General features: G+C 47.5%; 1 protein-coding gene across 1 annotated transcript in view; it reads right to left on the reverse strand.

The window, feature by feature from the left end:
* Positions 1–1099: 1099 nt before the first annotated feature.
* Positions 1100–26259, reverse strand: part of LOC113934656 (phosphoserine aminotransferase) — a 32991-nt gene continuing 7831 nt past the window's right edge. Inside the window, exons 5-9 of the mRNA XM_027616077.2 lie at positions 25615–25787; positions 23648–23817; positions 16434–16562; positions 8871–9008; positions 1100–7281 (exon numbers count right to left, since the gene is read on the reverse strand). Coding sequence (XP_027471878.1) covers positions 7176–7281; positions 8871–9008; positions 16434–16562; positions 23648–23817; positions 25615–25787 — 716 coding nt within the window. The 3' untranslated portion in view covers positions 1100–7175. The remainder of the gene's footprint in view (positions 7282–8870; positions 9009–16433; positions 16563–23647; positions 23818–25614; positions 25788–26259) is intronic.

The following is a 26259-nucleotide window of genomic DNA, read 5'->3' on the forward strand; positions in this document are numbered from 1 at the left end:
AATTCTCCTAGGAAGGCTTGCCCAGTCCCCCTTGCATGTGTTCCCTTGCACCTGACCCTTCCCCAGGTGGTGGGGTTACCAGATTTAACAAATAAACCATGCAAGTTTAACTGGACGTCTTCTATTTTATCTGGCAGCCCAATCTGGTTTTATACTTGTCCCAGAATATGACAATTGCATGTTCATATTTTCATTTCCCTACCAGGCTCCAAATCCCTTCAGGATAACGATCTTGTCAACACTATTCCCCATTTCATTAAATGAATAGGTAAGTGTGAGCGCCTTGGGTGGATGGATGAATGACTTGGGGATGGGAGCTTTACTCAAAATCCTATAGGACTGGACTTCAGATCTCAACAGGAAAGATGCTTCAGACACTGAAAGGAGATCACCTGGGAGGGGGTTAGTTCTGGGCCAGGCTTTCAGACCATGAGAGCAAACTGTACACCGAAGAGAAATGACAAGAGGGTGTAACCAGAAATGATGATTTAATGCTTTCAGCCTGCACAGAGCTAACGGACCAACGTCAGCTGGCGGGGATTGCCCTGCTCCATTCTGAGAGTCCTTTGCACAGCTATAAAGCTTGTTTGTGCTTCTGAAGAGCTGAAAATGGCAGAAGAGGCCAGAAGGATGGTACCAAGGATGATAAAACATCTTACACTTTTTGCTTTGGGATGGTTTTCTAATAGAAAGCTCAAATCTTGCTATTTGCAGACCCAGTACTCAAGGGCCACGTAGATAAAAGGTATGACCAAAAAAGTGAGCAAGGTGGGGGGCACCTGTCGGCTCAGTCGGTTAAGCATCTGCCTTCGGCTCAGGTCATGATCTTGGAGTCCTGGGATCGAGCCCCATGTGGGGCTCCCTGCTCAGTGGGGAGTCTGTTCATCCCTCTCCATCTGTGCCTCCCCCTGCACTTAAGTTCTCTTTCTCTCTCTCCGTCTCAAATAAATAAATCACATCTTTAAAAAAAAATAAATATCTGGGGCATCTGGGTTGCTAGGTCACTAAGCGTCTGCCCTCGGCTCAGGTCATGATCCCAGGGTCCTGGGATCGAGCCCCGCATCGGGCTCCCTGCTCCGCGGGAAGCCTGCTTCTCCCTCTTCCACTCCCCCTGCTTGTGTTCCCTCTCACTGTGTCTCTGCCAAGTAAATAAATAAAACCTTTAGAAAACAAAAAATATCTGCTGAAAATGTGCTACTGGGAGATTGGAAACGGCTTAATGGGGGAAATGACTGGGTGATAGCCAGTTGGAGCCTTAATTTGAGCTTATTTCTTTAGAAAATGTGTAAGATTACCCAAGGTTTAAATGATTCAAAAATTCAGAAATATTCCCCCCAGTGTATATTTTATAGAATGGTTGCTACCTAAGGTTATTAACCTGCTCACCTGTCATTTCCTAACAACTTCCGAAGATTTCCTCTTCAACCCCTACACTTTCACCCTAAAGAAAGTATGGTTTTAAAGTGGGGGAAGCGAGCAGGAAGGAGTATTGAGCCAGCAGCCACCTTTAACTCTGCTGGGTAGATCATTATTTTTCCCCCCAGAATACCCTATAACCTCTTACGTTCCTTACATTTCAACTTCAAGTTTTATTTCTCAGGCATTTAAGATGCTTTCAGCTTTTCACCTGGCTAGGTGGAAGCCAAGATTTTATTTTTCTCTTGGGGGCTATTCTGCTAGGTCAGAAACATCAGAAGCAACCTTAACTTTAGGTTGTTATATGACATCTTTCAAAGTATCATCAGGCTGTGTGGTTCATGATCCGGCTATTAGATTAAGGGTCTGTGTTGCCAAAGGGCTGTTCTTCTAAAAATAACTGAGAATTAAAGAAACCTGACTAGACGGAGGGAAAATTCCACAAGCTGGTCCCTATAATGCTGATCAGGAGATTCTTTCCCTCCTTTCCTGTTTCACCAAAAGGAACACTTGCCCATACTACTCACATCCTCAGAACACATTTGTTACTCTCAGGGCGCCTGGGATCTATAACCCCAACTGTTGGCTTTTGACTTCTCAATGTACTTTTGTTTCTTTACACACCTTTGCTTATATTTCAGGGCTTCTTTTCCCTGTGGGAGAGAGAGGAGTCGGCTGTAGAAATACTGGTGGAAAATAAGCCATAAATCACTTTACCTTCTCCATCATGAAGAACTGAATAGTGAGAGCCTCGAAATTTCTCTCCATAAACTACTTATCAACTACAAAGGGACAAATAACAACTTGACCGTGAAGGATCCTCATGGACACCACCTGAAGCAAGACACCAGTGAGGCAGACGGACATCAGGTGCCTCCTCTCAGGAGGCAAAGAGAAGGACATCACTTCTGTGGTACCCCTGCCAAAACAGGAAACAGGACCAACTCAAACCGACTCCATCATATTCTACTACAAGCAGCCTTGCTCTGCCACGGTCAATAACGTGAAAGACAAAAAGGCTGAAGAACTGTTTCATATTTAACTTAAGGAAACATGAGAACTAGGTGTGTGAGTGGTCAATTAAGTGTCTGCCTTCAGCTCAGGTCACGATCCCAGAGTCCCAGGATCGAGTCCTGCATTGGGCTCCTTGCTCAGCGGGGAGTCAGCTTCTCCCTCGGACACTCCCCCTGCTCGTGTTCTGTTAAAAAAAAAAAAGGAGACATGAGAACTAAGTACCATGCATGCTTGTGGACTGGTTCTTGGACTAAAATAGCTATGAAGGGTGTGACTAGAATAATTGGCAAAATTTGAATATGGACTGTAGAAGAGTCAACAGTATCAACGTTACATTTCTGATTTAGATCATCATTGCTGTGGTTACATAGGAAAATGTCCTTATTCTCAGGAATCGTCACTAGTTGGAGGTAGAGGAGCACAATGTCTCCAGCTTATCCTTAAATGGTTCAGGAAAAAAAAAAAAGGAAAGTATAGATGGAGAGAGAGTGAATACCAGGGACATGAAGCTAAAATAATTGGTGAATCTAAGTCAAGTTGCAAATAATCTTGCAACTTCTCTGTAAGTTTGAAATCAGATCTATCAACATCTATACATTGACAACTAGATAGACATATAAAATAAACCACACAATTCCAAAATAAATTCATCACCCAGGGCATCAACCTAAAATCCAGCCTATTCCTCAGGTATTCTTAAGCGATCTGCACAGAAACAAGACTAGGGTACCAACAGTGACCAGGTCAGCAGACTCACTAATGAGTCTGTCTACATTTCTACTAGCTTAAATTGTTTCATTTGTATAAAACGTACCAGACTTCCTTAAACTTAGTGCTGATGACTTATGCGCTTAAACACTCAAAGTACAAATTCCATACTTTCTCTCCCAGTGAGGCCCAAGGTTGTCAATATTCTCATGCACTAACAAGTAAGCAAGGCTAACTGCTATAGCCCGATCGTAGAACTTCTGTGTACGTAAACTTTTTCTAACATGCCCCGTTCCCTATTTTCCTAGAAAATCCAATTTACATCTGCAGGATGTCAGATACCACAAATACCATGCTCTTGTTTTTGTCACATCAAATGAACCGTTTTATTCTTTACCCTTCTTAAGAAGAAATTCAATAAATCTTTGCTCACTGCTGGCTTTTCTATCTCTTCCCCAGCACCTCCTTCTTTGATCAAGCTTTTCCATCCACTCTGGAATAATCCAGGGGTAATTAGAACTTCTTACCCTCTTTAGCCCAACAGGAGCCAATTTATCACAAACTGTCATGGATTCCGAATCTAAATTACCAAGAGTCCAATTACCGACAGAGGCAAGGAATCTTCTTTCCAATTAAAGTGATTGATTTCTTCCCAAACCCAGTAGCATTTCACTTTTTAATTATGTTCATTCTGATCAAATGTGAGAAAATTCTTCCTCATTTTATTTTCCTTCCAACGAACACGTTACAACAAACATTAATCACGAAGTGATACAGGCCGGACCTGCTAATTCCTTCGGCAGAAATGAACATCTCATCTATCTGTGGGTTCTGCCCACTTTATGGGTCTTAGTGCCTCCTTCAGCTCCGAAGGGGGGAAAAGGAATAATTATGTCTTACATCACCTAGTTGCCCAAAGGGCTTGTCAAACCTTCCAGCATCAGCTAAATTGTGATGAAGCGGCACTGGATATTTAGATAAACATAGACTAGCGAGGGGAATGAAGACTTGGAGACAGAATATAATTTCTGTTTCTTATGCAAAGAACAGAACTGCAGTGTTGGGAGACCAAGTAGTGTGCGAAGGTAAACATAAAGAACATGGAAACAAATTCTGTTTTTTCTCACCGGAGCAGCAGTAGAATGATTATGCACTGGAAGAATTTTGAAGGAGAAAAATAAAACTTCAAATTCAGTTTGGGCGGGGGTGGGGGAGGGAGTAGAGTTTGGGAGTATCCGGAAGAACATGAGGACAGACTCCCCAAGGCCTGAAAAACACTGGTTTGATCTACTTTGCTTTTCATCTTCAGGGGAAGGATGGCTGGTTCTGGTTCCTGCAGCCTGCTGACCCAGGAGCCTGCACCCTTACCTTCCCCTCCACCTCTCTCCACATGGTCAGCAGATCGGCATCAGTTCATTCATCTGAGACACACAAAGGCCAAGGTTTTCACTCGATGAGCATCTTCCAGCAATCTGTGTCCTAACAAGTGACTACTCTTTGTACTTGTACGGATGCAGTCGCTGACCATTTTCCAAAAGCATTCACAGACTGATAAAGATGAGTCTGGGAGCCCTCCAAGACTTTAAATTTCCCTACTCAACCAGAGTCGTATCTGACCATTGTAGTGGAAAATGAAATTATATTATATACTAAGCTTTTAAAAATTAAAAAAAAAAAAAATCCATATATGTTAAGATGGTACATCTGCCTCTATTCCAGTTTCAGTTCGTGAAACTCAGGAAGACCAATATGATCTGAGTAAGACTTTTCATTCCTTAAACAGACAATTGTTGAGTACCCACAATGGGCAAGGATGCCAGGTGCTGGAAGTGGAGAAACATGGCTCCTTCCATGATGCTCTAAGGGGAGGGCAGAGAAGCAGACACCTCGGTAGGGAATGCAGGCGTGTGATGGGCAAAAGGGTCACCCCTGTAAGAACACTGTTCCGAAGGAGGCGCAAACGAGGCAGGAGCCCCAGGCCAGGAATATGTGTCACAGCACAAGCATACACATATCCCATTCCAAGAACCATAAACATAAGACAGACAAGCCCAGGCCACATGCTGCAAAGCTGCCGATACCAGCCTGAGAACCCTGGATTTTTAACATATCATGGAGGAGCATGAGGGAGAAGTAGTAGTCCAGCTGGCTGTGCAGGGGTGGGGGCTGGGGGAGACAAGGCTGCAGAAATAATCCGCAGAGGGCAGACATCAGAGTGGGCCCCGCGACAGGAATGGAAGTAAGTGGAAATTTGAGACCTGGGGTCGGTACAATGCACAGGGGCTTGCACCCATCAGGAAAGGATGAAAATGGTGAGGCCAACTCTGAGCACTCTTCCATGTCAACACTGAGAAGGATTCCACGGACCGGCGGGCTTTGCTATATAAACATTTATTGTAGTTATTATTCATACCCTGCCTTGAGCCCTTGTTTGAAGCTCTTCAACATCTCTGGGACAAGTGGGGGAGTTATTTCAATCTTTCTCTTTATAGATGAGAACTAAGACGAGGGAAGCTTAGCCCTGACCAGGGGAACCCAAATAACCCAATCAACTGATGGTGAGCTAGGGTAAGAGATCTGTACGGTCCTTATTACACAATCCAACAAACACAGAGATAGCTCAGAACTGTCCTATTGGCATGTTTCCGGCCTACGTGGGACAGAGTTCATAGACCTTTACAGCGTGAGCTATGCTGTAAAGTGGTTTCTTGATAATGTCCATTCCAAAAGCCAATGAAAGCCACCACAGTATATGGAATCACTTAAAAAAAAAAACAAAAACGGATGCACAGGACTCAAGACTTACACCTTTGGTGGAACTAAATGCCCCTTATCAGATGCTACTTTCAGACTCAAGTGTTTCCATCATAAAGTTGTTAACAGAACAATCCGTCTAAAAAGCAGGTAAAGTAGGGGCGCCTGGTTGGCTCAGTACATACATACATACGTTACTACAAAGCAGGTGAAGAAATTTATTGACAAAGGTTTAGATGTTTTAGGACTTCCACGTCCTCCACACAGTCAAGAGAAAATACTGACAATGGATAAACAAGAGGGAAAAGACTCTTCAGCAAAGATCTTCCGGAACTCACAGCACCACTGGTCAAACACTATAAAGAGAACTGTCAAGTGAACCAACAAGAAGGGAGTTTAACAGAGAATTTTAATTTAACAGCCTAACTGAAAAATAAAGAACAAAGGGCAACCAACCAACCTTCTACCCACTAAAAGGAACATAAAAGGGAATCAGGGAACATCGAAATCTGGTGAAGCAGTTTTTTGAAGAGGGAACGGGGAGGGGAGAGACACCACTGAAAATGTTAACTCGTCGTATGTGAGGTCAAGGATTCTAACAAATTCTCTTAAGTCTCTACATGCATCACCAAGAACCATATTATTAGAAACAGATTGCATAGAGATATAAACTATTTGTTATTAAAAACAGACTTTGCTATATGAACATAGCGTATGTCAATTTTATCTCTGTATGAGAAGAACAGGATAAAGAAAGATCCCCCAGCTTGCCCTTCAGCCTGGAACCCCGAAACACTCACCACACAGGCAGTGTGGACCTTAATTAACAGGTGCAGAACCCAGGAGACCCCAATGCTGTCATTGTGGAAAGGATCAAGATTCAGCACCCAGAGGTCCCTACCCAGCCTCCATGCTGTGTTTGTGTGTCTCCAGAAATAAGCAACTTCGATCTGCATAATTAAGTCCACAGGCAAGTTTGAATACTCAGAAAAAGTAGCAGCAAAGACAAAGTTAGCCAGAATTCGCTAGAAAAGCTAAAGGAAGATTTAAAAAAAAAAAAAAAAACTTCCAGTTCAAGTCAGAATTAAGGTGGGGGCCTTTAAGTCCCACCAGCTCTGCAGAGCTGTGGATGTTTTGTTGTTGTTCTTTGAAAACATGACATCTATAATAAGCACGTTCCCTTGAGAAAAATACCGTGTTCACTAAATTTCTGTCGTCATTCCCAAGTTACTTTAAATGTTATACACTGTTCAAGGGCAGAGTATACACTGGTTAAGATGTGTTCATAACTGATGCATCTCCAGAAAGTTCTTCATGAAGGCCGCCAGCTTCTGAACATCCTCAATCGTGACGGCATTATACAGAGAGGCCCGGATGCCTCCCACAGACCTAGAGTGACCAAAGATGCAGCCAGTAAGAACAAAAGCATCTCATTCAGCACAAGACGACCCTCTTTCCAGTCACCTGCTCCTGAGAAAGACACTGCACCTGAGGCCATCATGTCCAACCCAGGTGGCCAGCAGGTTCAAACATCTAATCATTAGGAAATTCTCCCTAATGTAGTGAAGGCCCATCATGCTCACACAACCTGGATTAACTCAGTCAGGTATCCGAAGGGAAGCGGGGAGTAGGCAACCACTGCCGGGCCGGGGTCTCGCCTCCCCTGTGGCGAGGACACATACTTTTCAGAGCGTGCAGCATTAAGTATATGATGTTCAGCTGGAGTGACAGTGATCTGTCCAGTCATGGGATGACAACCTCAGGGCCATAAAAGCCATTTCAGAGATTTTCAAAGGGAATTTTGACAAAAGCCTGCAGACGTGGCCCCACTGTGCACCCAGCCAGGGAATCATGCTAGGGGCTCTGTAAGCAAGAGGAGAGGGGTGCCTGCCTGGCTCAGCCGGTAGAGCACGTGACTCTTGATCTCAGGGTTGTAAATTCAAGCCCCATGTTGGGTGTGGAGATTACTTAGAGCATCCCACTCTTGATTTCGGCTCAAGATAAGATCTCAGGGTCATGAGATCAAGCCCCATGTTGGGCTCTGCGCTGGGCGTGGAGCCTGCTTAAGAGTCTCTCTCTCCCTCTCCCTCTCCCTCCGCCCCTTCCTCCACCACTGTTCTTATGCTTACATTCTCTCTTTCAAATAAATAAATAATAAAATCTTAAAAAGGCGGGGGGGGGGGCCCTGGGTGGCTCAGCCAGTTAAGCGACTGCCTTCGGCTCAGGTCATGATCCTGGAGTCCCAGGATCGAGCCCCGCATCAGGCTCCCTGCTCAGCAGGAAACCTAACTTCTCCCTCCCCCTCTGCTGCTCCCCCTGCTTGTGCTCTCTCGCTCTCTTCCTCTGTCAAATAAATAAAATCTCAAAAAAAAAAAAAAGGAGGGTTACCCTGTGAAAACTGGTGTTTCCAACAGTTACAAGAACTGCTAGTTCAAGCTGGGCAGACTCCTAGATGGGCAGATAGGTTTCATTCCACTTTTGAAAAACAATGGGGCTCCTGGGTGGCTCAGTAGGTTAAGCATCTGACCCTTGACTTTGGCTTAGGTCATGATCTCAGGGTCGTGAGACAGAGCCCCTCCTCGGGCTCCTGCGAGGCATGGAGCCTGCTTAAGATTCCCTCTGTCCCTTCACCCCACCCCCATCCCATTTGTGTGGGTGCTCTATCTCTCGGAAGGAAGGAAGGAAGGAAGGAAGGAAGAAGAGAAGGAACGCCTGGGTGGCTCAGTCATTAAGCGTCTGCCTTCGGCTCAGGTCATGGTCCCAGGGTCCTGGGATGGAGCCCCACGTTGTTGGATTCCCTGCTCAGCAAGGAGCCTGCTTCCCCCTCTCCCACTCCCCCTGCTTGTGTTCCCTCTCTCGCTGTATCTTTCTCTACCACATACATAACATACGTAAATAAATAAAAAGAAAGAACAAAAGAAGAGAAAAACTACACCAGTTCTCTGATAAGCTTCTGGACTGGATGTCCAGATACTCACCTATGCCCTTTCAAGGAGATCATATTGAGTTCAAGAGCTTTATCAAGAAACCTTTTTTCTAAAGCATCGTCTCCTTTGGCATTGCCAATGCGGAATGGAATATTCATCTTGCTTCTATTCTTGGGCTCCACTGGACATCTGAAAAACATTGATTATTCCAGTTACTTCTCTGAAATGTGTGACAACCATTAACAAATCAACAGAAAAATCGCTTTAAATATTTTGTCAATACAAAGAGAAGATTTAAAAAAAATCTGCCGCAGGACATTGGTAATTTTTACTTAAGGAGACCGCTCTTGCATATGGAACAGTGAGTTGGCATTCCCTTGTATGACCTGTACTTCATTTCCATGAGCCTCAGTTTTCTCACTGCATAATGGAACTAATACCTTCATTTCAGACTAGCTGTCATAGCTCAGTGGCACAGCATATGTGCAGTTTCCAATAAGTGGCAACCACATAGTGATGTGAGTGACCCTCTCCCTACAAGGCTAGAGAAAAAAATATGCTGGTCCTAACAGTGCCTGAAGGACTCAGCCATGAACAGCTTTCAAAGCCCCTGTCACATTGCACTGTCCCAAGCTGTGTGACCTTGAGCAACTTACTAAACCTCTCTGTTGTGTCTCACTTTCCTCATCTACTGAATAGTGGGAAGAGTAATGGAATCTACCTTCTAAGGTTGATGTGACGATTAAGTGAGCCAGTATTTATAGGGGAGTTTTGTGGCTTTTAAATGGCCACAAATTCTCTATAGCCCTGCAGGCAAGAAGTGGGGTCTAGTTCTCCACACCTTTGTTTTTCTAGATTTATTTATTTGTTTATTTGAGAGAGAGCACAAGCGGGGGGAGGGGCAAAGGGAGAGAGAGAAGCAGACTCCCTGCTGATCTCAGGACCCTGAGATCATGACCTGAGCCAAAGGCAGCCTCTTGACCGACTGAAACACCCAGGCGCCCTTCTCCACACCTTTTGAATCTGGCTGGCCTTGTGACTTGCTTTGACCAAGAGACTGCAGCATCAGGGTCGCTATGCAACTCCCAAGCCTGAGCCTCAAGGGGAATACAGCCTCTCTACCTGCCCTCTTAAAACATGGCCACCATGTAGGCAAGCCTGAGCTAGCCTGCTGGAAAAAAGCCCAGCAACAGCCAGCACCAACTCCCGGACATGTGAGTGAGGTCACTTGCAGACCACTGGCTGCAGGTGAATTACCATTGACTCTGATTGAATAAACATCCCAGGTGAGAGCCACCGAAGAACCACCCAGCTAAACCCAGCCCAGCCTGCTGACCCAAAGTCATGAGCAAAAAAAAATGGTTGTTGCTCTAACAACTGTCTTGTGTGTTCGGTGATGCAAAAACAGATTAACTGATACAGTTTAAAACAGTGTCTGAGGGGCGCCTGGATGGCTCAGTCAGTTAAGTGTCTGCCTTCGGCTCAGATCATGATCCCAGAGTCCTCGTCGGGCTCCCTGCTCAGCGGGAGGCCTGCTTCTCCCACTCCCTCTGCTTGTGCTCTCTCTCTCTCTCTCTTTCTCTGTCAAATGAATACATAAAATCTTTAAAAATTTTTTAAATAAAACAGTGTCTGGAACATATTAAAACAACCTAAGTATCCACTACATTCAACAAATGCATCTTTTTGGTCCCAACACTTTGCACAAGGCTTATCCAAACTCTCAAAAACAAATGACGTGTGAGTTTTTACCTAGGAAAGGTTAGTATTTTGACTTCAGTTTCCGATTTGAAAAATAAGCAGCCAAAATTATGTTCCATGGACAATCAAAGGAGACAAATGGAAGAGCGGACATCTATTCCGGAATAAAAGGAGTAAAATATGCAATAACCCCTTCTCCATTTTCAAGTTCGCCCTCTTTTATTCTTACACTTGTACAGGGTGTGATCCATTAAAATTAAACAGCAAATAAAAGCAGCGTGAGGAAGCCCCCATGAAAAGTCATGCTCTCCCCGAAGGGCACATACATAATTCCTGCTAAAGTTAGTAAGAGTCAAGTGCGCACCTACAGGCAACAGAGACGCCAAGCAGGGAAACCAAATATCTGGTAATGGGCTTTGAGCCTGAATTCCGCACACCTCCCCCTTTCACGAGGTGGTAGGTTTCATGGCTGACATTTAAATTAAAAATTCACTGGCTACCCTCCTGATATCCTGCTCCCACAGGAGGGTCCAATTATAGAGGTGGCACGGCAAAGAGCACGTCTAATTTAAGAAAAAAAATGAAAAGGAGGAAGAATTAAACAACTTATTTACAGTTCAGCCCCACCCCAAATGGACCCATCCTATCATGAAAGTGGATGGTATCACGAAAGCCAACAAATGTTTACATAGCACCCAAGAAGGTCTCCGGGAAAGGGCTCAGGGAGGGAAACAAAGATTCGAGGGGATTAACCGCTCCCCATCTAGGGAGACAGCTGTGTAGGGAATTAACATGCCACGTGAGAAGTCTGTAACAGCAAGAAGCACAGAGCCGAGCAAGGAATTCTGCCCGAGAGAAAGTGGGAACGTGTCTGAGGGACATGGCAAGGTTTGGACGGGTGAGCCAGAAGGAAGGCCATTCTGGCAGAACTGCGTCTATAAAGGCCTGGGGGCCCCCCAGCAAGAACTCCGGGAACTGGAGTGTTGGGTTTCCTGGCACGAGTACGGCCCGGACGGTGGGGGGCCCTGCAGATACACCGATGGGAACTAGACTGGGTCCTTGAGCCATGAGGAGCAATCAGGTTTCCACAATATGAAATGTGAATTTTAGAAAAAGAACAACAGTACACAGAGGAGAGAATGGAGTGTGGGAACACCAGAAGGTGGAGAGACCTGCTAGAAAGCTCTTATAAAGAAGTTCCCTGGTCAGGGGGCGCCTGGGTGGCTCAGTCGGTTAAGCAGCTGCCTTTGGCTCAGGTCATGATCCCAGGGTTCTGGGATCGAGCCCCGCATGGGGCTCTCTGCTCCACGGGGAGTCTGCTTCTCCCTCTGCCTGCCGCTCCCCCTGCTGGTACTGTCTCTCTCGCTCTATCTCTGACAAATAAATAAATTAAATTAAATCTTTAAAAAAAAAGACCCTGGAACCAGCCCCCCATGATGCTCCTCATGTGCATATCTTGCTCCCATTTCCCAGCTGCCACCTTAACCCGTCTGTGCCTCTGGAAAGTAGGCTTAATGTCTGCTTCACAGGGCTGTGCTGACAATAAAGTGTTAGCTGTAAAGCGCTAGGGCTCCACCTGATTCCCTTCATGTCAGGGTTATCGCTAGACCCATCACACGCTCCCCTCTTTCCTAGGGTCTGGTCCCCACATGAAGCTAGCCAGAAAGGTGACCTCGGGCCTAGATACGGACACTATCATGTGAACACCTTTAGAAGATCAAAATTCAGCATTTTGAGTGCTTTCCATAGTAACCCAAAATAATATTAGGAACTAACTTTTTTTTTTTAAGATTTTATTTATTTATTCATGAGAGACAGAGGGAGGGAGAGAGAGAGAGAGAAGCAGAGGGAGAAGCAGGCTTCCCGCGGAGCAGGGAGCCTGATGCGGGACTCGATCCCAGGACCCTGGGATCATGACCTGAGCCGAAGGCAGACGCTTAACCATCTGAGCCACCCAGGCGCCCAGGAACTAGCTCTTAAGGAATGCTCCTTAGATGCCAAGTACTGCTTCTCATGCTTTACGCAAATTAACCTATGCCAGAGCCCATGTTCTTAAGCCCTGTTTTATATTCTTTATTCACATGAATTTTCACTTAAGTCCTCAAGGCAGTCATAAGAAGTATGTACCATCATTATGCCCACTGTACAGATAAGGAAATGGAGTCTGGAGCAGTTAGGTTATTGGCTCAAGGTCACACACTAATAAATGGCAAAGAGAGGGGTTCTCTGCCCAGAATGCTGCACTGTCCACGTGGGCTCAAGTCAGGGTCGACCAGCGACACATGGGTGGTTAGGCCATGGGATGAATGCGGGCACTTCGACGGCTGTCTCATCTAGTCTCGACATCCCTGCCAGGCTACTGGTGCAGCCCCCAGGGCTGTGTTCAGTACTGTGTCCAGTACTGTGTTCAGTATTCTAATTCTAGGTTACTTGGTATTCCTCTTTAAAATTGTTCACCTCCCAGGGCGCCTGAGTGGCTCAGTTGGTTAAGCGTCTGCCTTCAGCACAGGTCATGATCCCAGGGTCCTGGGATGGAGTCCCTCATCGGGCTCCCTGCTCAGCGGGGAGTCTGCTTCTCCCTCTCCCTTTGCTTGTGCACACACTCTCTCTCTCTCTCTAATAAATAAGATCTTTAAAAAAAAAAAAGTTCACCTCCCTTTTGGCGCCATATTTCTATAGATCGAAAGAAAAGTGGAGAATTTCCTGAAAATCCAAGTGACCCCAGAAAGAGCTAGCAAGCACCCAACCGTGAATTGACTCCAGTAACAGCGTCCCACAGGAATGTCAGGCACCGGGGTGACATTTTCTGGGCGGGCAGCCCAGGGAGGATGGAAGTTCCCAGAAAGAGGTTAACTCTAGAAGATGAAAATTCTGGGTCAAGGCTGTCCATAAGTAAAAGAGAAGTTTTGGGTGGGAGGTGACCTGATTCCCCAGGAGACAACACACCTGCCATGTTGGCTGCAGCAGGCTGCCTTCTGGGAAATGCCAGGTTGGGTGCTTGGAGTTTAAGAAGCTTGGGGGAAAAAGAATTCCAGGGATTCCCAGAGTTCCTCCTATGCTTTGTTTTGTTTCTAATTCCTGGAGTTTTCCAGACGCATTATCATTCTTTCTGTCCTTCCGTTTCGTGCCTACCCATCTCCTGATAAATAAATGGAGCCAAAAGCTAATAGAAAATTTGGTCTCCCCTCCACAATAGCCAAGTGCTTTTACTCACACTCAGGTTCTGCGTACTCTTTGGGAGTCAGAAAAGATACCCCATTCTTCTGGGTAACCCAGGGCCTAGAACACAGTTAGCCCAGAGTAGGTGCTCAGGAACATCTACTGGATGGATGGATGGATGGATGGATGGATGGATGGATGGATGGATGGGTGGATGGATGGACGGACGGATGGATGGATGGATGGATGGACGGATGGATGGATGGGTGGCTGGATGGATGGACGGATAGATGGATGGATGGATGGACGGATGGACGGATGGATGGATGGATGGATGGATGGATGGTTGGATGGATGGACGGATGGATGGATGGATGGACGGATGGATGGATGGGTGTGTGAGTGGATGATGGATGGATGGATGAGTGCGTGGGTAGACGGGTGGATGGATGGATGAATGGGTGCATGGGTGGATACGGATAGATGGGTGGGTATGATGGGTGGATGATGGATAGAAGGGTGGGTGAGTGGGCAGATGGGTGGACAGGTGAACAGAGGACTGAACAGGTGGACTAAACATGTCTTCAGACCTTTCCACACCTTCCTTCTAATCCAGCACAATCATCCCCTCCAGGCAACCTACTCTTTGCTCCCCAAACACAAAACACTTTCTTTCCTCAGTACCTTTGCAGGGGCCATTCCCTGCCTTCCTAAAAATTCCTAAAAGTACTTTTGCCCTCCTCTAACTCTACTCATGCCCAAGCCTCAAGCTCATTCAAAAAAAAAAAAAAAACAACAACAACAACCAAAAACCCCTACATCCCCTACAGGCAAAGCCGTATCATCTTACTGCTCCAAGCTTATAACTACTATTTAGACCTTGGCTGTGAACTCCTTGGACCATCTACCAAGCCCCCAGTCTGCACTTGGCTCTGTCAAACAGAACCAGAGCCCGCAGAAAGCATAGTGTGCACCCGCCGTTCCCCCAGACTGCACGTGGGAGAGGAGCCTAAAGGCTAAGGCGTCCAGCCAAACCCAACTCCCCACAGGGCCTGTGGCTGCAGGGTCACTGCACGCCAAGAACTCAGAGGTACAGGCAACAAGCATTTTAAGGGCAGAGGTAGCAGTAACAGACTGCTTTATCCTATCCGCTCCGAAGTACGCCCCCATCCCCCACCCTTGGGTGGTCATGGGGATGTATTAAAAGTTAGGCTCAAAGCATTGTTTTGTCCACCCCACGTGGCACATGAATTCTCAAAAAAGAATATACATTTTCCCATTACTATCAATCAGTTAATATCATTGAACCCAAAGAGTAATGGTCACTAAGTAGGAGGTCCCAGGCTTGGTAAAGGAGTATGTGTGTGTACAAATGTGTACAAACACAAACATACACATATGTGTATGCACACACACACACACACACACATACACACACACACACAGCATAAAGCCTCATACACCTGCCACTTTGAAGGCAGGGAAACGCAAATGAAAACATCATCTATTAAGCGTCTCGTGTGCCAGGCACTGTACTAGGTGCTTCTCAGCAGGCATTTTGATGAGAGGTCTATGGTAGGGAACTGGACAGCAGCCCCCCAAAAGGTATATCCATGTCCTAATCCCCAGAACTTGTGGATGTGACCTATTTGGAAAAAGGGTCTTTGCAGATGTCATTAAGTTACAGGTCCCTAGTTGAGATAAATCATCCTGGATGATCTGGATAGGCCCTAAATCCAATGACCAGAAGTGAAGACACACAGCAAAGGTGAGACCGGAGATTAGGGTGACAACACCACAAGCCAAGAAATATCTGGGGCCAGCAGAAACTGGAAGAGACAAAGAATGGATTCCTCCCTAGAGTCTCTGAGGGAGCAAAGCCTAGCTGACGTCTTGCACTTCAGGCCTCCAGAGGAGTGCGAACAGATTTCTGTTGTTTTAAGCCACCAAGTTACTGCATTTTTGGTCCAGCTGTCCTAGGAGACTAAGGCAAGACCCATACGTGGTCTGTACCCCTCCCGGGTGTTCATCCCGTGCTCAACACACATTCATGAATCATTTGGTTACAAAAAGGTTTAACTAGAAGACTCCTCATACTATAGCCAATTCCCTTCACGGACGGCAGGCCTGGGATGGTAACATTTGTCCTGTAATAAGGGAAGCAATGAACTTTCCTAAAAAGGTAAGTGACCTAGGGGCACCTGGGTGGCTCAGAGCGTCCAACTCCTGATTTTGGCTTGGGTTGTGATCCTGGGGTTGTGGGATCGAGCCCCAGGTCGGGCTCTGCACTCAAAGTGGAGTCTGCTTGAGATGTTCTCTCTCTCTCTCTCTCTAATGAATAAAACTTAAAAAAAAAAAAAAAAAAAGGTAAGCGACCTGGCTGAGGGGCCCAGGAGTGGGTGCTTATACCAAGGGTCTCCAGTGGAGTCCCTGGGTAAAGCTGAGAGCTTCTAGCAAGTACACGTGTTTTTTCCCAGGAGACATATAGAAGAAGCAGACAGGGAGGAACTGAGATTTCCCAGGACAGACCTTTGGTGTGAGAAACATCACCACTCCCTGGGATTCCCTGGGTGGGGAAGCACAAAGGAAGAGCCCACCTGCCCTGTAATCCTGGGGCTCAGGACTATTCAGTTCACTGCGCTTCCAAAAGCTCAAGAAAGGGGAATACATCCACTTCTCAAAGGCACATGACATACACACATTTTTTTTAAATTCACAAGCGGCAAACTGTGAGGCAAAAGCCCATCAACTTACACGTAGAATCCTTGAGAATTATCGATAACGTCATAAATCATCTGCGATTTGATGGTGCTGAGCTTCTCCATGGTTGCTGCACCGCCATTGTTCTTAATCCACTCCAGGACCAAGCCCATGACATAGATGCTGAAATAAAGATTAAAAATCCATCTAGTTCTGCTTTGCAAAAGGGCAACGGCATTCAGAAAAAAGGTTTAATTAGACTCCTCTCTGGAGCTCACACCGGTCCCCACCTGTCCAGCCCCAGCCCTAATGCAAACTCTCCACAACACCTGGAACATGCCTACCTCTTTCATTGCAGCAAGGGTCCTCTGGACCCTGGCTCCCCATCCCCACCCGGTTAACCCCTTTACTTCCTACACTCCCAGAGCCCTCTGCCTGTCCTTCCCATAGTTCGTACCATTCACGCCCTTACTTTCTATTTCTCTGTGCCCACGACGTGGACTCTGTGGTTGCGGAAGACCTGAAGCACAGTGTTCTACCCCCCGAGCCCTCACATGGGGCCCTCTACTACCTGGCGGGAGGCAGTGTGGCCTGGCGCTAGGAGCACGGGGACCAAGTCTGTCCTGACTCTGGTCTCACGGCTGCTATCACTAACTAAGAGCACCCAGGATTAGTCACCTTGGGAATCCAAACCTCGGCTTTCCCACCTGGAAAGAGGGAGGCCTACCACCCTATGGCGGACACGGGGCATTTTAGCTGCCCTGATCCCCCTAACCCCACTCCCACCCAACAGGCAGATCCAGCTGGGTCCCTTGTCCCCTGGTCTCACAGCTGGGCCGGGGCCCTAACTGGGCCAGAGTCCTCCCTGGGACTCTCTGACTTGGGAGGGAGGACAAAGAGGCAGACCTGTGTGTTCGTGACAGTGTGAGGCATGAGTAAGAACATCCGAGGGAGGCTCATCTGAGAAAATGAAGCCAGTATTCCAGCAGAAGGAAGCAAGGATCAGAAACAGAGAGGAGATGGGGGGGCATCTGGGTCCCTGGTTCCAGAAGCCGCAGCCCCTCGGCTGCTCATGGAGCTTGGGAGGGTTCCTTTCTGAGCCAGAATGTCACCTCTGCCACCTGTAAGAGCCTGGGGCTCGAGAGGACTATAGGAGACACACTAGGTGACAGGTTGGGTGAAGTGCTTAGTGCAGGGTCCAGCACGTGGCAGGGAGGTCACACAAGTAGAGTTAGTGGCATCTTCGTTACCAAGTGCTCAAAACTAACCCAAACACGCAGTGTTGCAGAGCAGTGGGTGGTTTCCCAGAGGTCTTCTGAAAGCCCATCTCTTAAAAAGATGCCCAGGGTTCCGTGTGCCCCTCACTGAAAGGTTGTGGGGGCAAAAGCACAGGCCTCCAAGGGAAGAGACTCCATCCTCTTGAGCTGGGAATCTGAAGATCAGCTCTCAGCTAGGCACTCTCCGGGGGTGGGGGGGGGGGGACAAAGGCCCCCTTTGGGAATCTGTGCAAACTGGGTTGCCAGGAGTCAATGCCCAGCGAATATCCAGCATGGTAACCCCTGGACAAGAGCTACCTTGTTTATTAACACCAAGGGTCTCTTTCCACCGTGACAGGTTGAAGCAGATCACTGAATCTGGAAAAACTCTAACAGCCAGAAGCTGGTGCCAGGGGAAGCCCAAGGCTCTGACTGGTTCATTCACTGTCACAACCTGGTAGGTAGGGGACCCAGGTGTTTCCAACCCCAGAAGTTAGCTGAAGTCAATGCCAGGCTGTCCAGTAGGCAATGGGCACCCAAAGCCATGTAATAGGTTCTCCAGAAACTTCTCCAGCTTGAGGAATGAGAAACAGTAGCTAGTGGCAGAAAAGGAAGGAAGAATAGAGCATAGAACAGGCCCTGAGTAATTTACAGCCTCAGCTGTAGCTCTCTGGATCAAGACTGAGAAATCAGGGGCGCCTGGGTGGCTCAGTCGTTAAGCGTCTGCCTTCAGCTCAGGTCATGATCCCGGGGTCCTGGGATCGAGCCCCGCATCGGGCTCCCTGCTCCGCGGGAAGCCTGCTTCTTCCTCCCCCGCTCCCCCTGCTTGTGTTCCCTCTCTTGCTGTCTCTCTCTCTCTGTCAAATAAATAAAAAAAGACTGAGAAATCAGAGGCACAAAGAGAAAGAAGAAAGAGGCAGGAGTATTTCCTACCATCTATTATGGGGCCAGGCATCCAGCTAACTGTTCTCCCTTTTATTGATCACAATAATCCTGAGGTCAGAGGTACCATCAGCCCATTTTACAGATGAGGAAACTGAGGTTTGGGGAGCTGAATTTGGCTAATGTCATCCATTAAGTGGCTGATAAAGCCAAGATTACAACCCCAAAGTTGACTTTGGTCTGACTCCAAAGCCCAAGCTCTTTTCACAGTCACCAAGGCATCTGGTTTAGGAGGGGCTCCAGGACCCTCCACCACTACCTCCCCTGCTCGTGGGGCACCAAACCTCACAGACACAGCTGCCAAGTGCAGGGGCTACAACAGCTTCACAGCACACGCGTGTAGATGTGTGTTCCAGACAGGACGCTGCCCGCCCACCCCTCTGTTCAGTAAGATGCTCTCAAATTCCCAACTAACCCCAAACTGCTCGCTCCCCAACGAACCCTGCCCCATGATCCAAGCAGAGCCACTTGATGCCCATTCACTGACAGTACTCTTCAGAGGCCACATTTTGCTTCTACCCATAGCTCTGTGACCCTGGAGTTCCCTAAGTAGTGGAAAGTAGTGCTTTCTCACTACTCAAATCCAAGGCCGCAGCAAGGCCCAGGGCAGGTCCACAATCCCAGCCAGTCCTCAGCACCAACACACTGCCCACTCTGTGGCTGTCACGCTCAGACTCACAGCCCATGCGCCCTGCTGATCTTACTGCGATCTGAGCAGCCAATCAGCAGAAGCCCTCTCACTCTACGCGCTGCCCAGAGCCCACACCCGGAGCCTCAGCTGTGAAGCCTCAGCAAGAGGCAGGGCCCTCGCAAGGAAGCAGGTTCTCCCTGTGGCTTCTCATTCTATCCCCCATACAATCCAAACTCTTCAAAATACAGTGGCTCAGTCGTTAAGCGTCAGCCTTCGGCTCAGGTCATGGTCCCAGGGTCCTGGGATCGAGCCCCGCATCGGGTTCCCTGCTCCGCGGGAAGCCTGCTTCTCCCTCTCCCACTCCCCCTGCTTGTGTTCCCTCTCTCGCTGTCTCTCTCGGTCAAATAAATAAAATCTAAAAAAAAAAAAAAAAAAATACAGGGGACCTGGATGCTTATGCAGCTCTGCAACTTAGTCTCAATTCTGCCCACTAACCAATGGAACATGCCTGATTGCTGCCTTCACTTCTAAAAGGCCACCTGCATCACACAGCAAGTTTACCATCTAAAGCCGGCCTATTAATAAGTAACTAAATAAGTCACAGATCCATTCTGTGGAATACCTTACAGCAATTCAAAGGGAAAAAAAAAAAAGGCAGACATTTGAGCTGACAAGGCAGAGTATAGTGTATGTGGCATATTGCCAGGGAGAAAAAAGAAATTCACAGAACAGTCTATATGGTAAAGTTCCACTTGCATAATCTACGGCTCTGTATACTTGCACATGCCCGGGACACACAGCAGTTAACACAGCAGTTAATAGTGGTTACCCCAGCAGTTTCTGCTCACTTCAGAAACCTTTGCTAAGAACACATGTTAATTTTTGGGGGTGCCTGGGTGGCTCAGTCGTTAAGCGTCTGCCTTCGGCTCAGGTCATGATCCCAGGGTCCTGGGATCGAGCCCCACATCAGACTCCCTCTCAGCCGGAAGCCTGCTTCTCCCTCTCCCACTCCCCCTGCTTGTGCTCCTGCTCTCGCTGTGTCTCTGTCAAATAAATAAAATCTTTAAAAAAAAAAAAAAAGAACACATGTTAATTTATTTTTTATTTTACTTTTTTAAGATTTTATTTATTTATTTGAGAGAGAGAGAGAATGAAAGAGAGAGAGCGAGAGCACGTGAGGGGGGGAGGGTCAGAGGGAGAAGCAGACTCCCCGCTGAGCAGGGAGCCCGATGTGGGACTCGATCCAGGGATTCCAGGATCATGACCTGAGCCGAAGGCAGTCGCTTAACGGACTGAGCCACCCAGGCGCCCCACATGTTAATTTTTTAAAGGAATACAAAGTACTCTGTGTGCTGAGGCTTACAAAAGCAGCCCAGAGGGGCGCCCGAGTGGCTCAGTCGGTGAAGCGTCCAACCCTTGGTTTCGGCTCAGGTCATGATCTTGGGGATGTGAGACTGAGTCCCATGCTTCCCCTCTGCCTCTGCCCCGCCCCCACTCACACACTTCCGCAAGCGTGCACACCCTCTCTCAAATAAATAAATAAATCCTAAAAAAAAAAAGAAAGAAAGAAAGAAAGAAAAACACACTAGAAAGTCCTTGGAAAAACTCTCCCTGGCTGTTTGTTCTGAAGATTCTAACTGCAGAAGTACATCTGCCTCTGGGGTTTATGGTGAGTGAGTCTAAGGCCCTGGGCAGGCCCACAATCCTACTCTGCTGGGAAAGGTGGCCTTGATGGATGGGGTTATTTTGTTTCTTCTTAGTTACTTCACCTCATACTACAGCAAAAACAAATTTATACTCACAGGTTCCGTTAGTTGAGGTAAATAAAAACTGTTTTGTGGGGACAGAAGGGAAGCTTAGGCATCTTTTTGCCTGTTCATTCGTTGGGTCCAGTGTGATCTACTAAAAGGTGAAAACAGAATAACCACGTGATCCTTTATTCCACCCCAATTCACTGCTCAGGGCTACAGGGGACTATGTGAAGGCCAGTTACCCAGCCCAGTTCACACAAAATGCCCAGAGCCTGTGGTCATTCAGCTCTGATTTTAAAAGATAAATAAATACATAAAGGCTTCTTTTCAAATGTGGGACCTTTTCAAGGACTTCTGTGTGATACAAAAGTTCAGAAGCCTTCTGGGTGGTGCCTTGTCGGCTTACCTTCAAGGACTAGGGAGGGGATTTGGCACAAATCTTCCCCTTTCTAACTTGGAGCTTATTCTCACTGGGCAAGCTGTAATTTGCTAATCTTGACTATTTAAGTACCACGAATGAACTCTGAAGTTTTTCAAATCATAGATTTAGGGTTTAATTGCTCCATTGTACACACTTGTACTTTTCTTTCAGGGTAAAAGAAAGCAAAGCAATTTCCAGGGGTTGTCGTGGTCAGAATACATTTAACCCAGTCTCTTTTATCTGCTATATTTACACCATTCGACTCAATATTCACACTCCTGCCCTGGGATAGTCTCAGTTAACACTATTCTGATCTGCCTGGGGGAAAAGGTGTGCCCCCTTTTTGCCCTTGATTCTGGCTCAGCAGCGCCCCACCGCACCCCAGCAGGCAGGAAAGCTCTGGGGAGGCAATATCTGCCCTCCCCCAAGTGACCAGCTGACCCGACTGGTCAAGGCCTGGGGCTGATGCCTGCGAGGGGCAGTGCCCCCACACGAGAGTCACCGAAAGGAGCCCTTCCTCTCCGTGTGTCTAGGTCTGACTCCAGACATTATTATCTCTTGTCATTTTGTCACATTCATTAGACAGACTGGCCTGCTTTCTCACTGACTTTTCACCCTAATATTAACAAACGGCATTTTAACACATTCATTGCCTTTTGCAACTCTTAGTTACCACAGAAGGTGCCAGAAGGTGTGCCCTCTCCTGGCTCCTCTGGGCGGTGCTCTGATCTGAACTTGCCAGCTTTCAAGCCACATTTCAGGGACAATGTTCTCCGTGCCTCCTCCTGGAGCCCATGGTGGCCTCTGCCTCGCCCTGAAAGACTCACCTGACTGTGAGCTAGGCCCTGGCCCCGGGGCGGGGGGGGGGGTGGATGGTGACACACACCTCCTGTCACTGCGCAGCCTGGCACCTGAGCCCCTTCCCCAGGGTCCCTGCACCTGTGGCTTCACTGCTCAGCACACCCAGGTCTCGTGTCCAACTTGGCCAGTGACCACTGGTTGTTTTACTGCCTGGAACCCCAGAGATGGGACAGGTGGGTGAGAGATCCAGTGCCATGGCCCCCACCCTTAACAGGCGTTTCGGAAACCCTTCCCACCAGGATGAAACAGAGTGGGCTTTATAGGTGACCAGGAGAATAAGCACCAGAACACCCCATTCCGAGGAAAGCAGGAGGACACAAATGAGCTGCTATGGCCCCCATTTAGAATTCCATCAGAATTCTAACTTTGAAAAACAACACCTTTCTTTCCTATAGCAAAGCAGGTGGGAGATTTTTCTATAGGCAGCCCCCTTGGGGGAGAGCTCTGACAAAGTCCAAGCCCCGAAGGAACCGCTGCCTGCCCCAGCCCAAGCCCACCCTTCCGCCCGCCACAGAAAAATCCATGAGTGGGAGAGCTAGACTCTAACGGTGACTTATTCTCCCAAGACGGAATCCTTCAGGCACAGATAAATGCATACTGATAATACGAGCACGAAGGTACAAGGTGTGCATGCCCCAGCTCTGGAGCCAGGCTACCCGGGTTCAAATCCCAGCTATGCCACGTCCTAGAAGTATGGCCTCTGGTTCTTTGCTTGCAAAATGGGAATGAAGAGTATCTACCTCCCAGGGTGCTTGGGAGCATTAAAAGGGTCATACACATAAAGTATCACCATTCTACACCATACCTGCCCTGAAAGAGAAATCCATAAACTCCGACTCGTCCCTCCCCTGCTAGGGCTCTGGGAACTAACACCAAGAAAAACAACAATAATAATACAGCAGCTAACATTTATAAATCACCAAGTGTCAACCATGAAGTGTGCTCCATCTATATATCTCCTCACGGCAAACCAGTCGGCAGGGTATTATTACTCCTGGAGGAATTTGCTGCACAGAGAGGTTAAGTGACTTGCCCAAGGTCACACAGCCAGTAAGGCCTGGCCTTTCAAAGTCCTTTTCCAAAGCTTCACAGGTTGTTTGAGATACAAGCCTGCCACTTCATTTGCAGAGAGCTTTTGGGTTAATGGTGAACCACTAAGGCTAACGATATCGAACAAAAACACCACCCCCAAAAAGAAAGGGCAAGAGAAACTGATCTAACAGTGCACAGAAGGTTAACAGGGAGAGACGAGCTGGGCAGAGAATCCTGATAGGATGTCTGAGCTATGATGAGGTCACTGTTCATGAAAACACGCTCTGCGTTAAAAAGCTACCTCCCTCTGCTTTGATGGTAAATGGTGAGACCCCCCTCCGTCAGTCCCCCAAGCCCTGCTGCCCGGAGTTCACCTGAAGCATGGAGGCGTGTTGTACAAGGAGCTGTTTCCAGCCTGTACTTTGTATTCCAGGATCGAGGGGCACTCTTGGAGTGCGAACCCCAGCAGGTCATCGCGGATGATCACTACCGTGACCCCAGCAGAGCCCACGTTCTTCTGCGCACCAGCAAAAATCACACCAAACTGAGAAAGAGAAGACACGCTGTTGTAGATACACGTTGTCATTTTTCATACATGTAGTCCAATTTCACCACCTCCTTCCAAAGTATGAGGAGCTGATTCTATTTCAATGCTGCTCAAAGTGCATCCCATTCTCTAACGGCACCTCCATCTGGGACAGCAAATCAATCCTCCTGAGGTACAAGGCCTGCAGGTCGTGTATGCGCCTGGTCCTTCTCACCAGCAAGGGGCTAGTCCAAGCATCACTATAAAGATCTTACACGTATAAATCTTCGCTCTATATACCTCCTTTCTACACCCAAACCAGTTTTTAAAATGAGGCTGCTGGGGTGCCTGGGTGGCTCAGTCGGTTAAGCGTCTGCCTTCAGCTCAGGTCATGATCTCATGGCATTGAGTCCGCATGGGGCTCCCTGCTCAGCGGGGAGCCTGCTTCTCCCTCTGCCTCTGCCCCTGCTTGTGCATGCGCTCTCTCTCACTCAAATAAATAAATAAAATCTTAAAAAAAAATAAAAATAAAATAAAATGAGGCTGCTAACTGTTCTTGGTAACCAAAAGAAAGTTTTTAATGCATTCATGTTTATATAAAGGGTAGTCAGAAGATGCCGAGAAATAACAGACAAGCTGAGAAGAAATTTTAACAAACAGAAATTAAGCTAAAATTCCTCTAGATTAAAGGAACTTCAGAAAATGTTGTCATATAAGACGCACAGCCCTCTCCCATCTCCTCCCATGAAACCTTTCTAAAGAGCGAATTGCATCCCAAGTGCGAGGAGGAAAGACAGTCTGGCCTGCTAGGGAGTATTTCACAGTTGGCACTGTTGAGAATTGCCAATGCATGGCAACTGGTAATAAAAAGCAGGCTATAAACAGAATGTGGTAGAACCACCCAATGGAATATTATTCAGCCTTAAAAAGGAATGAAGTCTGACACCTGCCATCGCATGGATGATCCCTGAGCACATTACTCTTAAGTGGAATGAACTTGACACAAGAAGACAAATATTGCCATTAGTCCCCTTATATGAGATAGCTGGAGTAGTCCAATGCCAGAGAATGGAGGCTCCCAGGGTCTAGGGGAGGGCTGAGGACTTACTGTTTCACGGGCAGAGTCCCAGTCTGGGAAGATAAAAAGTTCTGGAGGCGGACGGTGGTGATGTTTGCCTGACAGTGTTAATGTACTTAATGCCCCTGAAGGGTACACTCAAAAATAGCTAAAATGATTAAGTTTTATGTTATATACATTTTACCATAATTTTTTTTAAAAAAAGCAGGCTACCATTTAGTGCATTTGTTTCTAAATGCTTTACAGATATTATGCCCCCTTGCTACATGCACCTGAGTGCACTGCTCCCCTGCCCGCCTTGGCAGCCCACCTAGAAAGTCTCCGTGTCCTGTTGATGCTTTTGGAGTTGAGGTGGGCTCGAGGTAGGGTGGAGCTCCTTCAGAGATCCCCCGAGCTTGGGTCATCTGCATCCTCACCGGAAGTCAGCAAGCTATTCCCAATGTATTGGCCAAAACATTTCCTAAGAGGCACCCTCAAAGGCAGATGAATTCCCCAAGGACTCCAGTGTGACTCCGTGAGGCAATCATTAACACAGGGTGGAACACATCAAGACTTACACGCTCCAACAACCCACAATAAACAAGCAACTGTCAGCCTGGGCATTGTGAATTGTCTTGGCTTCAGGGTTTCTGCTGGCCCAAGACCTTCTGGGCCTTTCCTTGTTCTCGTATTTCTTAAAATGCCCTTACGAAATCCAAGACACTGGGGTTCCCTCACCAGGCCCTTTTACACTCTACCTTGGAAACATCCACCGGCTTGGATAGGAAGTTTGAGGACATGTCGCAAACCAGCACGGCTCCCTTGACATCAGGGATGAAGTCAAACTCCACTCCATGCACGGTCTCGTTGGCGCAATAATACACATAGGAAGCGTCCGGGCTGAGGTTCCAGGTGCTTGGATCTGGAATTTCTATCACAGAAGGTGGAGAGTCTGCGCTTTCATTCCTCTTTCCTTGTGTAGATGGGAATGACCAGGAATGACAGCCCTCTCCTGGCCGTGAGAGGCTGATTCCAAAGTCCTCCCAAGTGACACCACCCTATCCATCTTACATTATAATGCCCATCAACAACCTAAAAGGATGATCCAACCCGTCCTTTTGACGGTTACTGGGGGCAACTAATGGTATGGTGGATATTTGGTATTTTTCCTATTACCCAGTACCCATCCATCCTATGTCCCCTGAGCTCCTTCTTGGGGCCCCAGCCTCCCCAGCTCAGCCCATGTAGTTCCGGTGTAGTCAATTCCACCTGCAGCCACATGACTGCTTGGGAATGGGACACAGGAGATGTGAGGCTGTGATTGGGAATGCTTGAGCAAAGGCGTTGAAACTTGGGAGAATATAATAAGGTCAGGAGCATCTTCTAAAAGGGAAGGGACAGCT

The sequence above is a fragment of the Zalophus californianus genome, chromosome 13 (genome assembly GCF_009762305.2).
Source record: "Zalophus californianus isolate mZalCal1 chromosome 13, mZalCal1.pri.v2, whole genome shotgun sequence".
NCBI lineage: Eukaryota > Metazoa > Chordata > Mammalia > Carnivora > Otariidae > Zalophus > Zalophus californianus.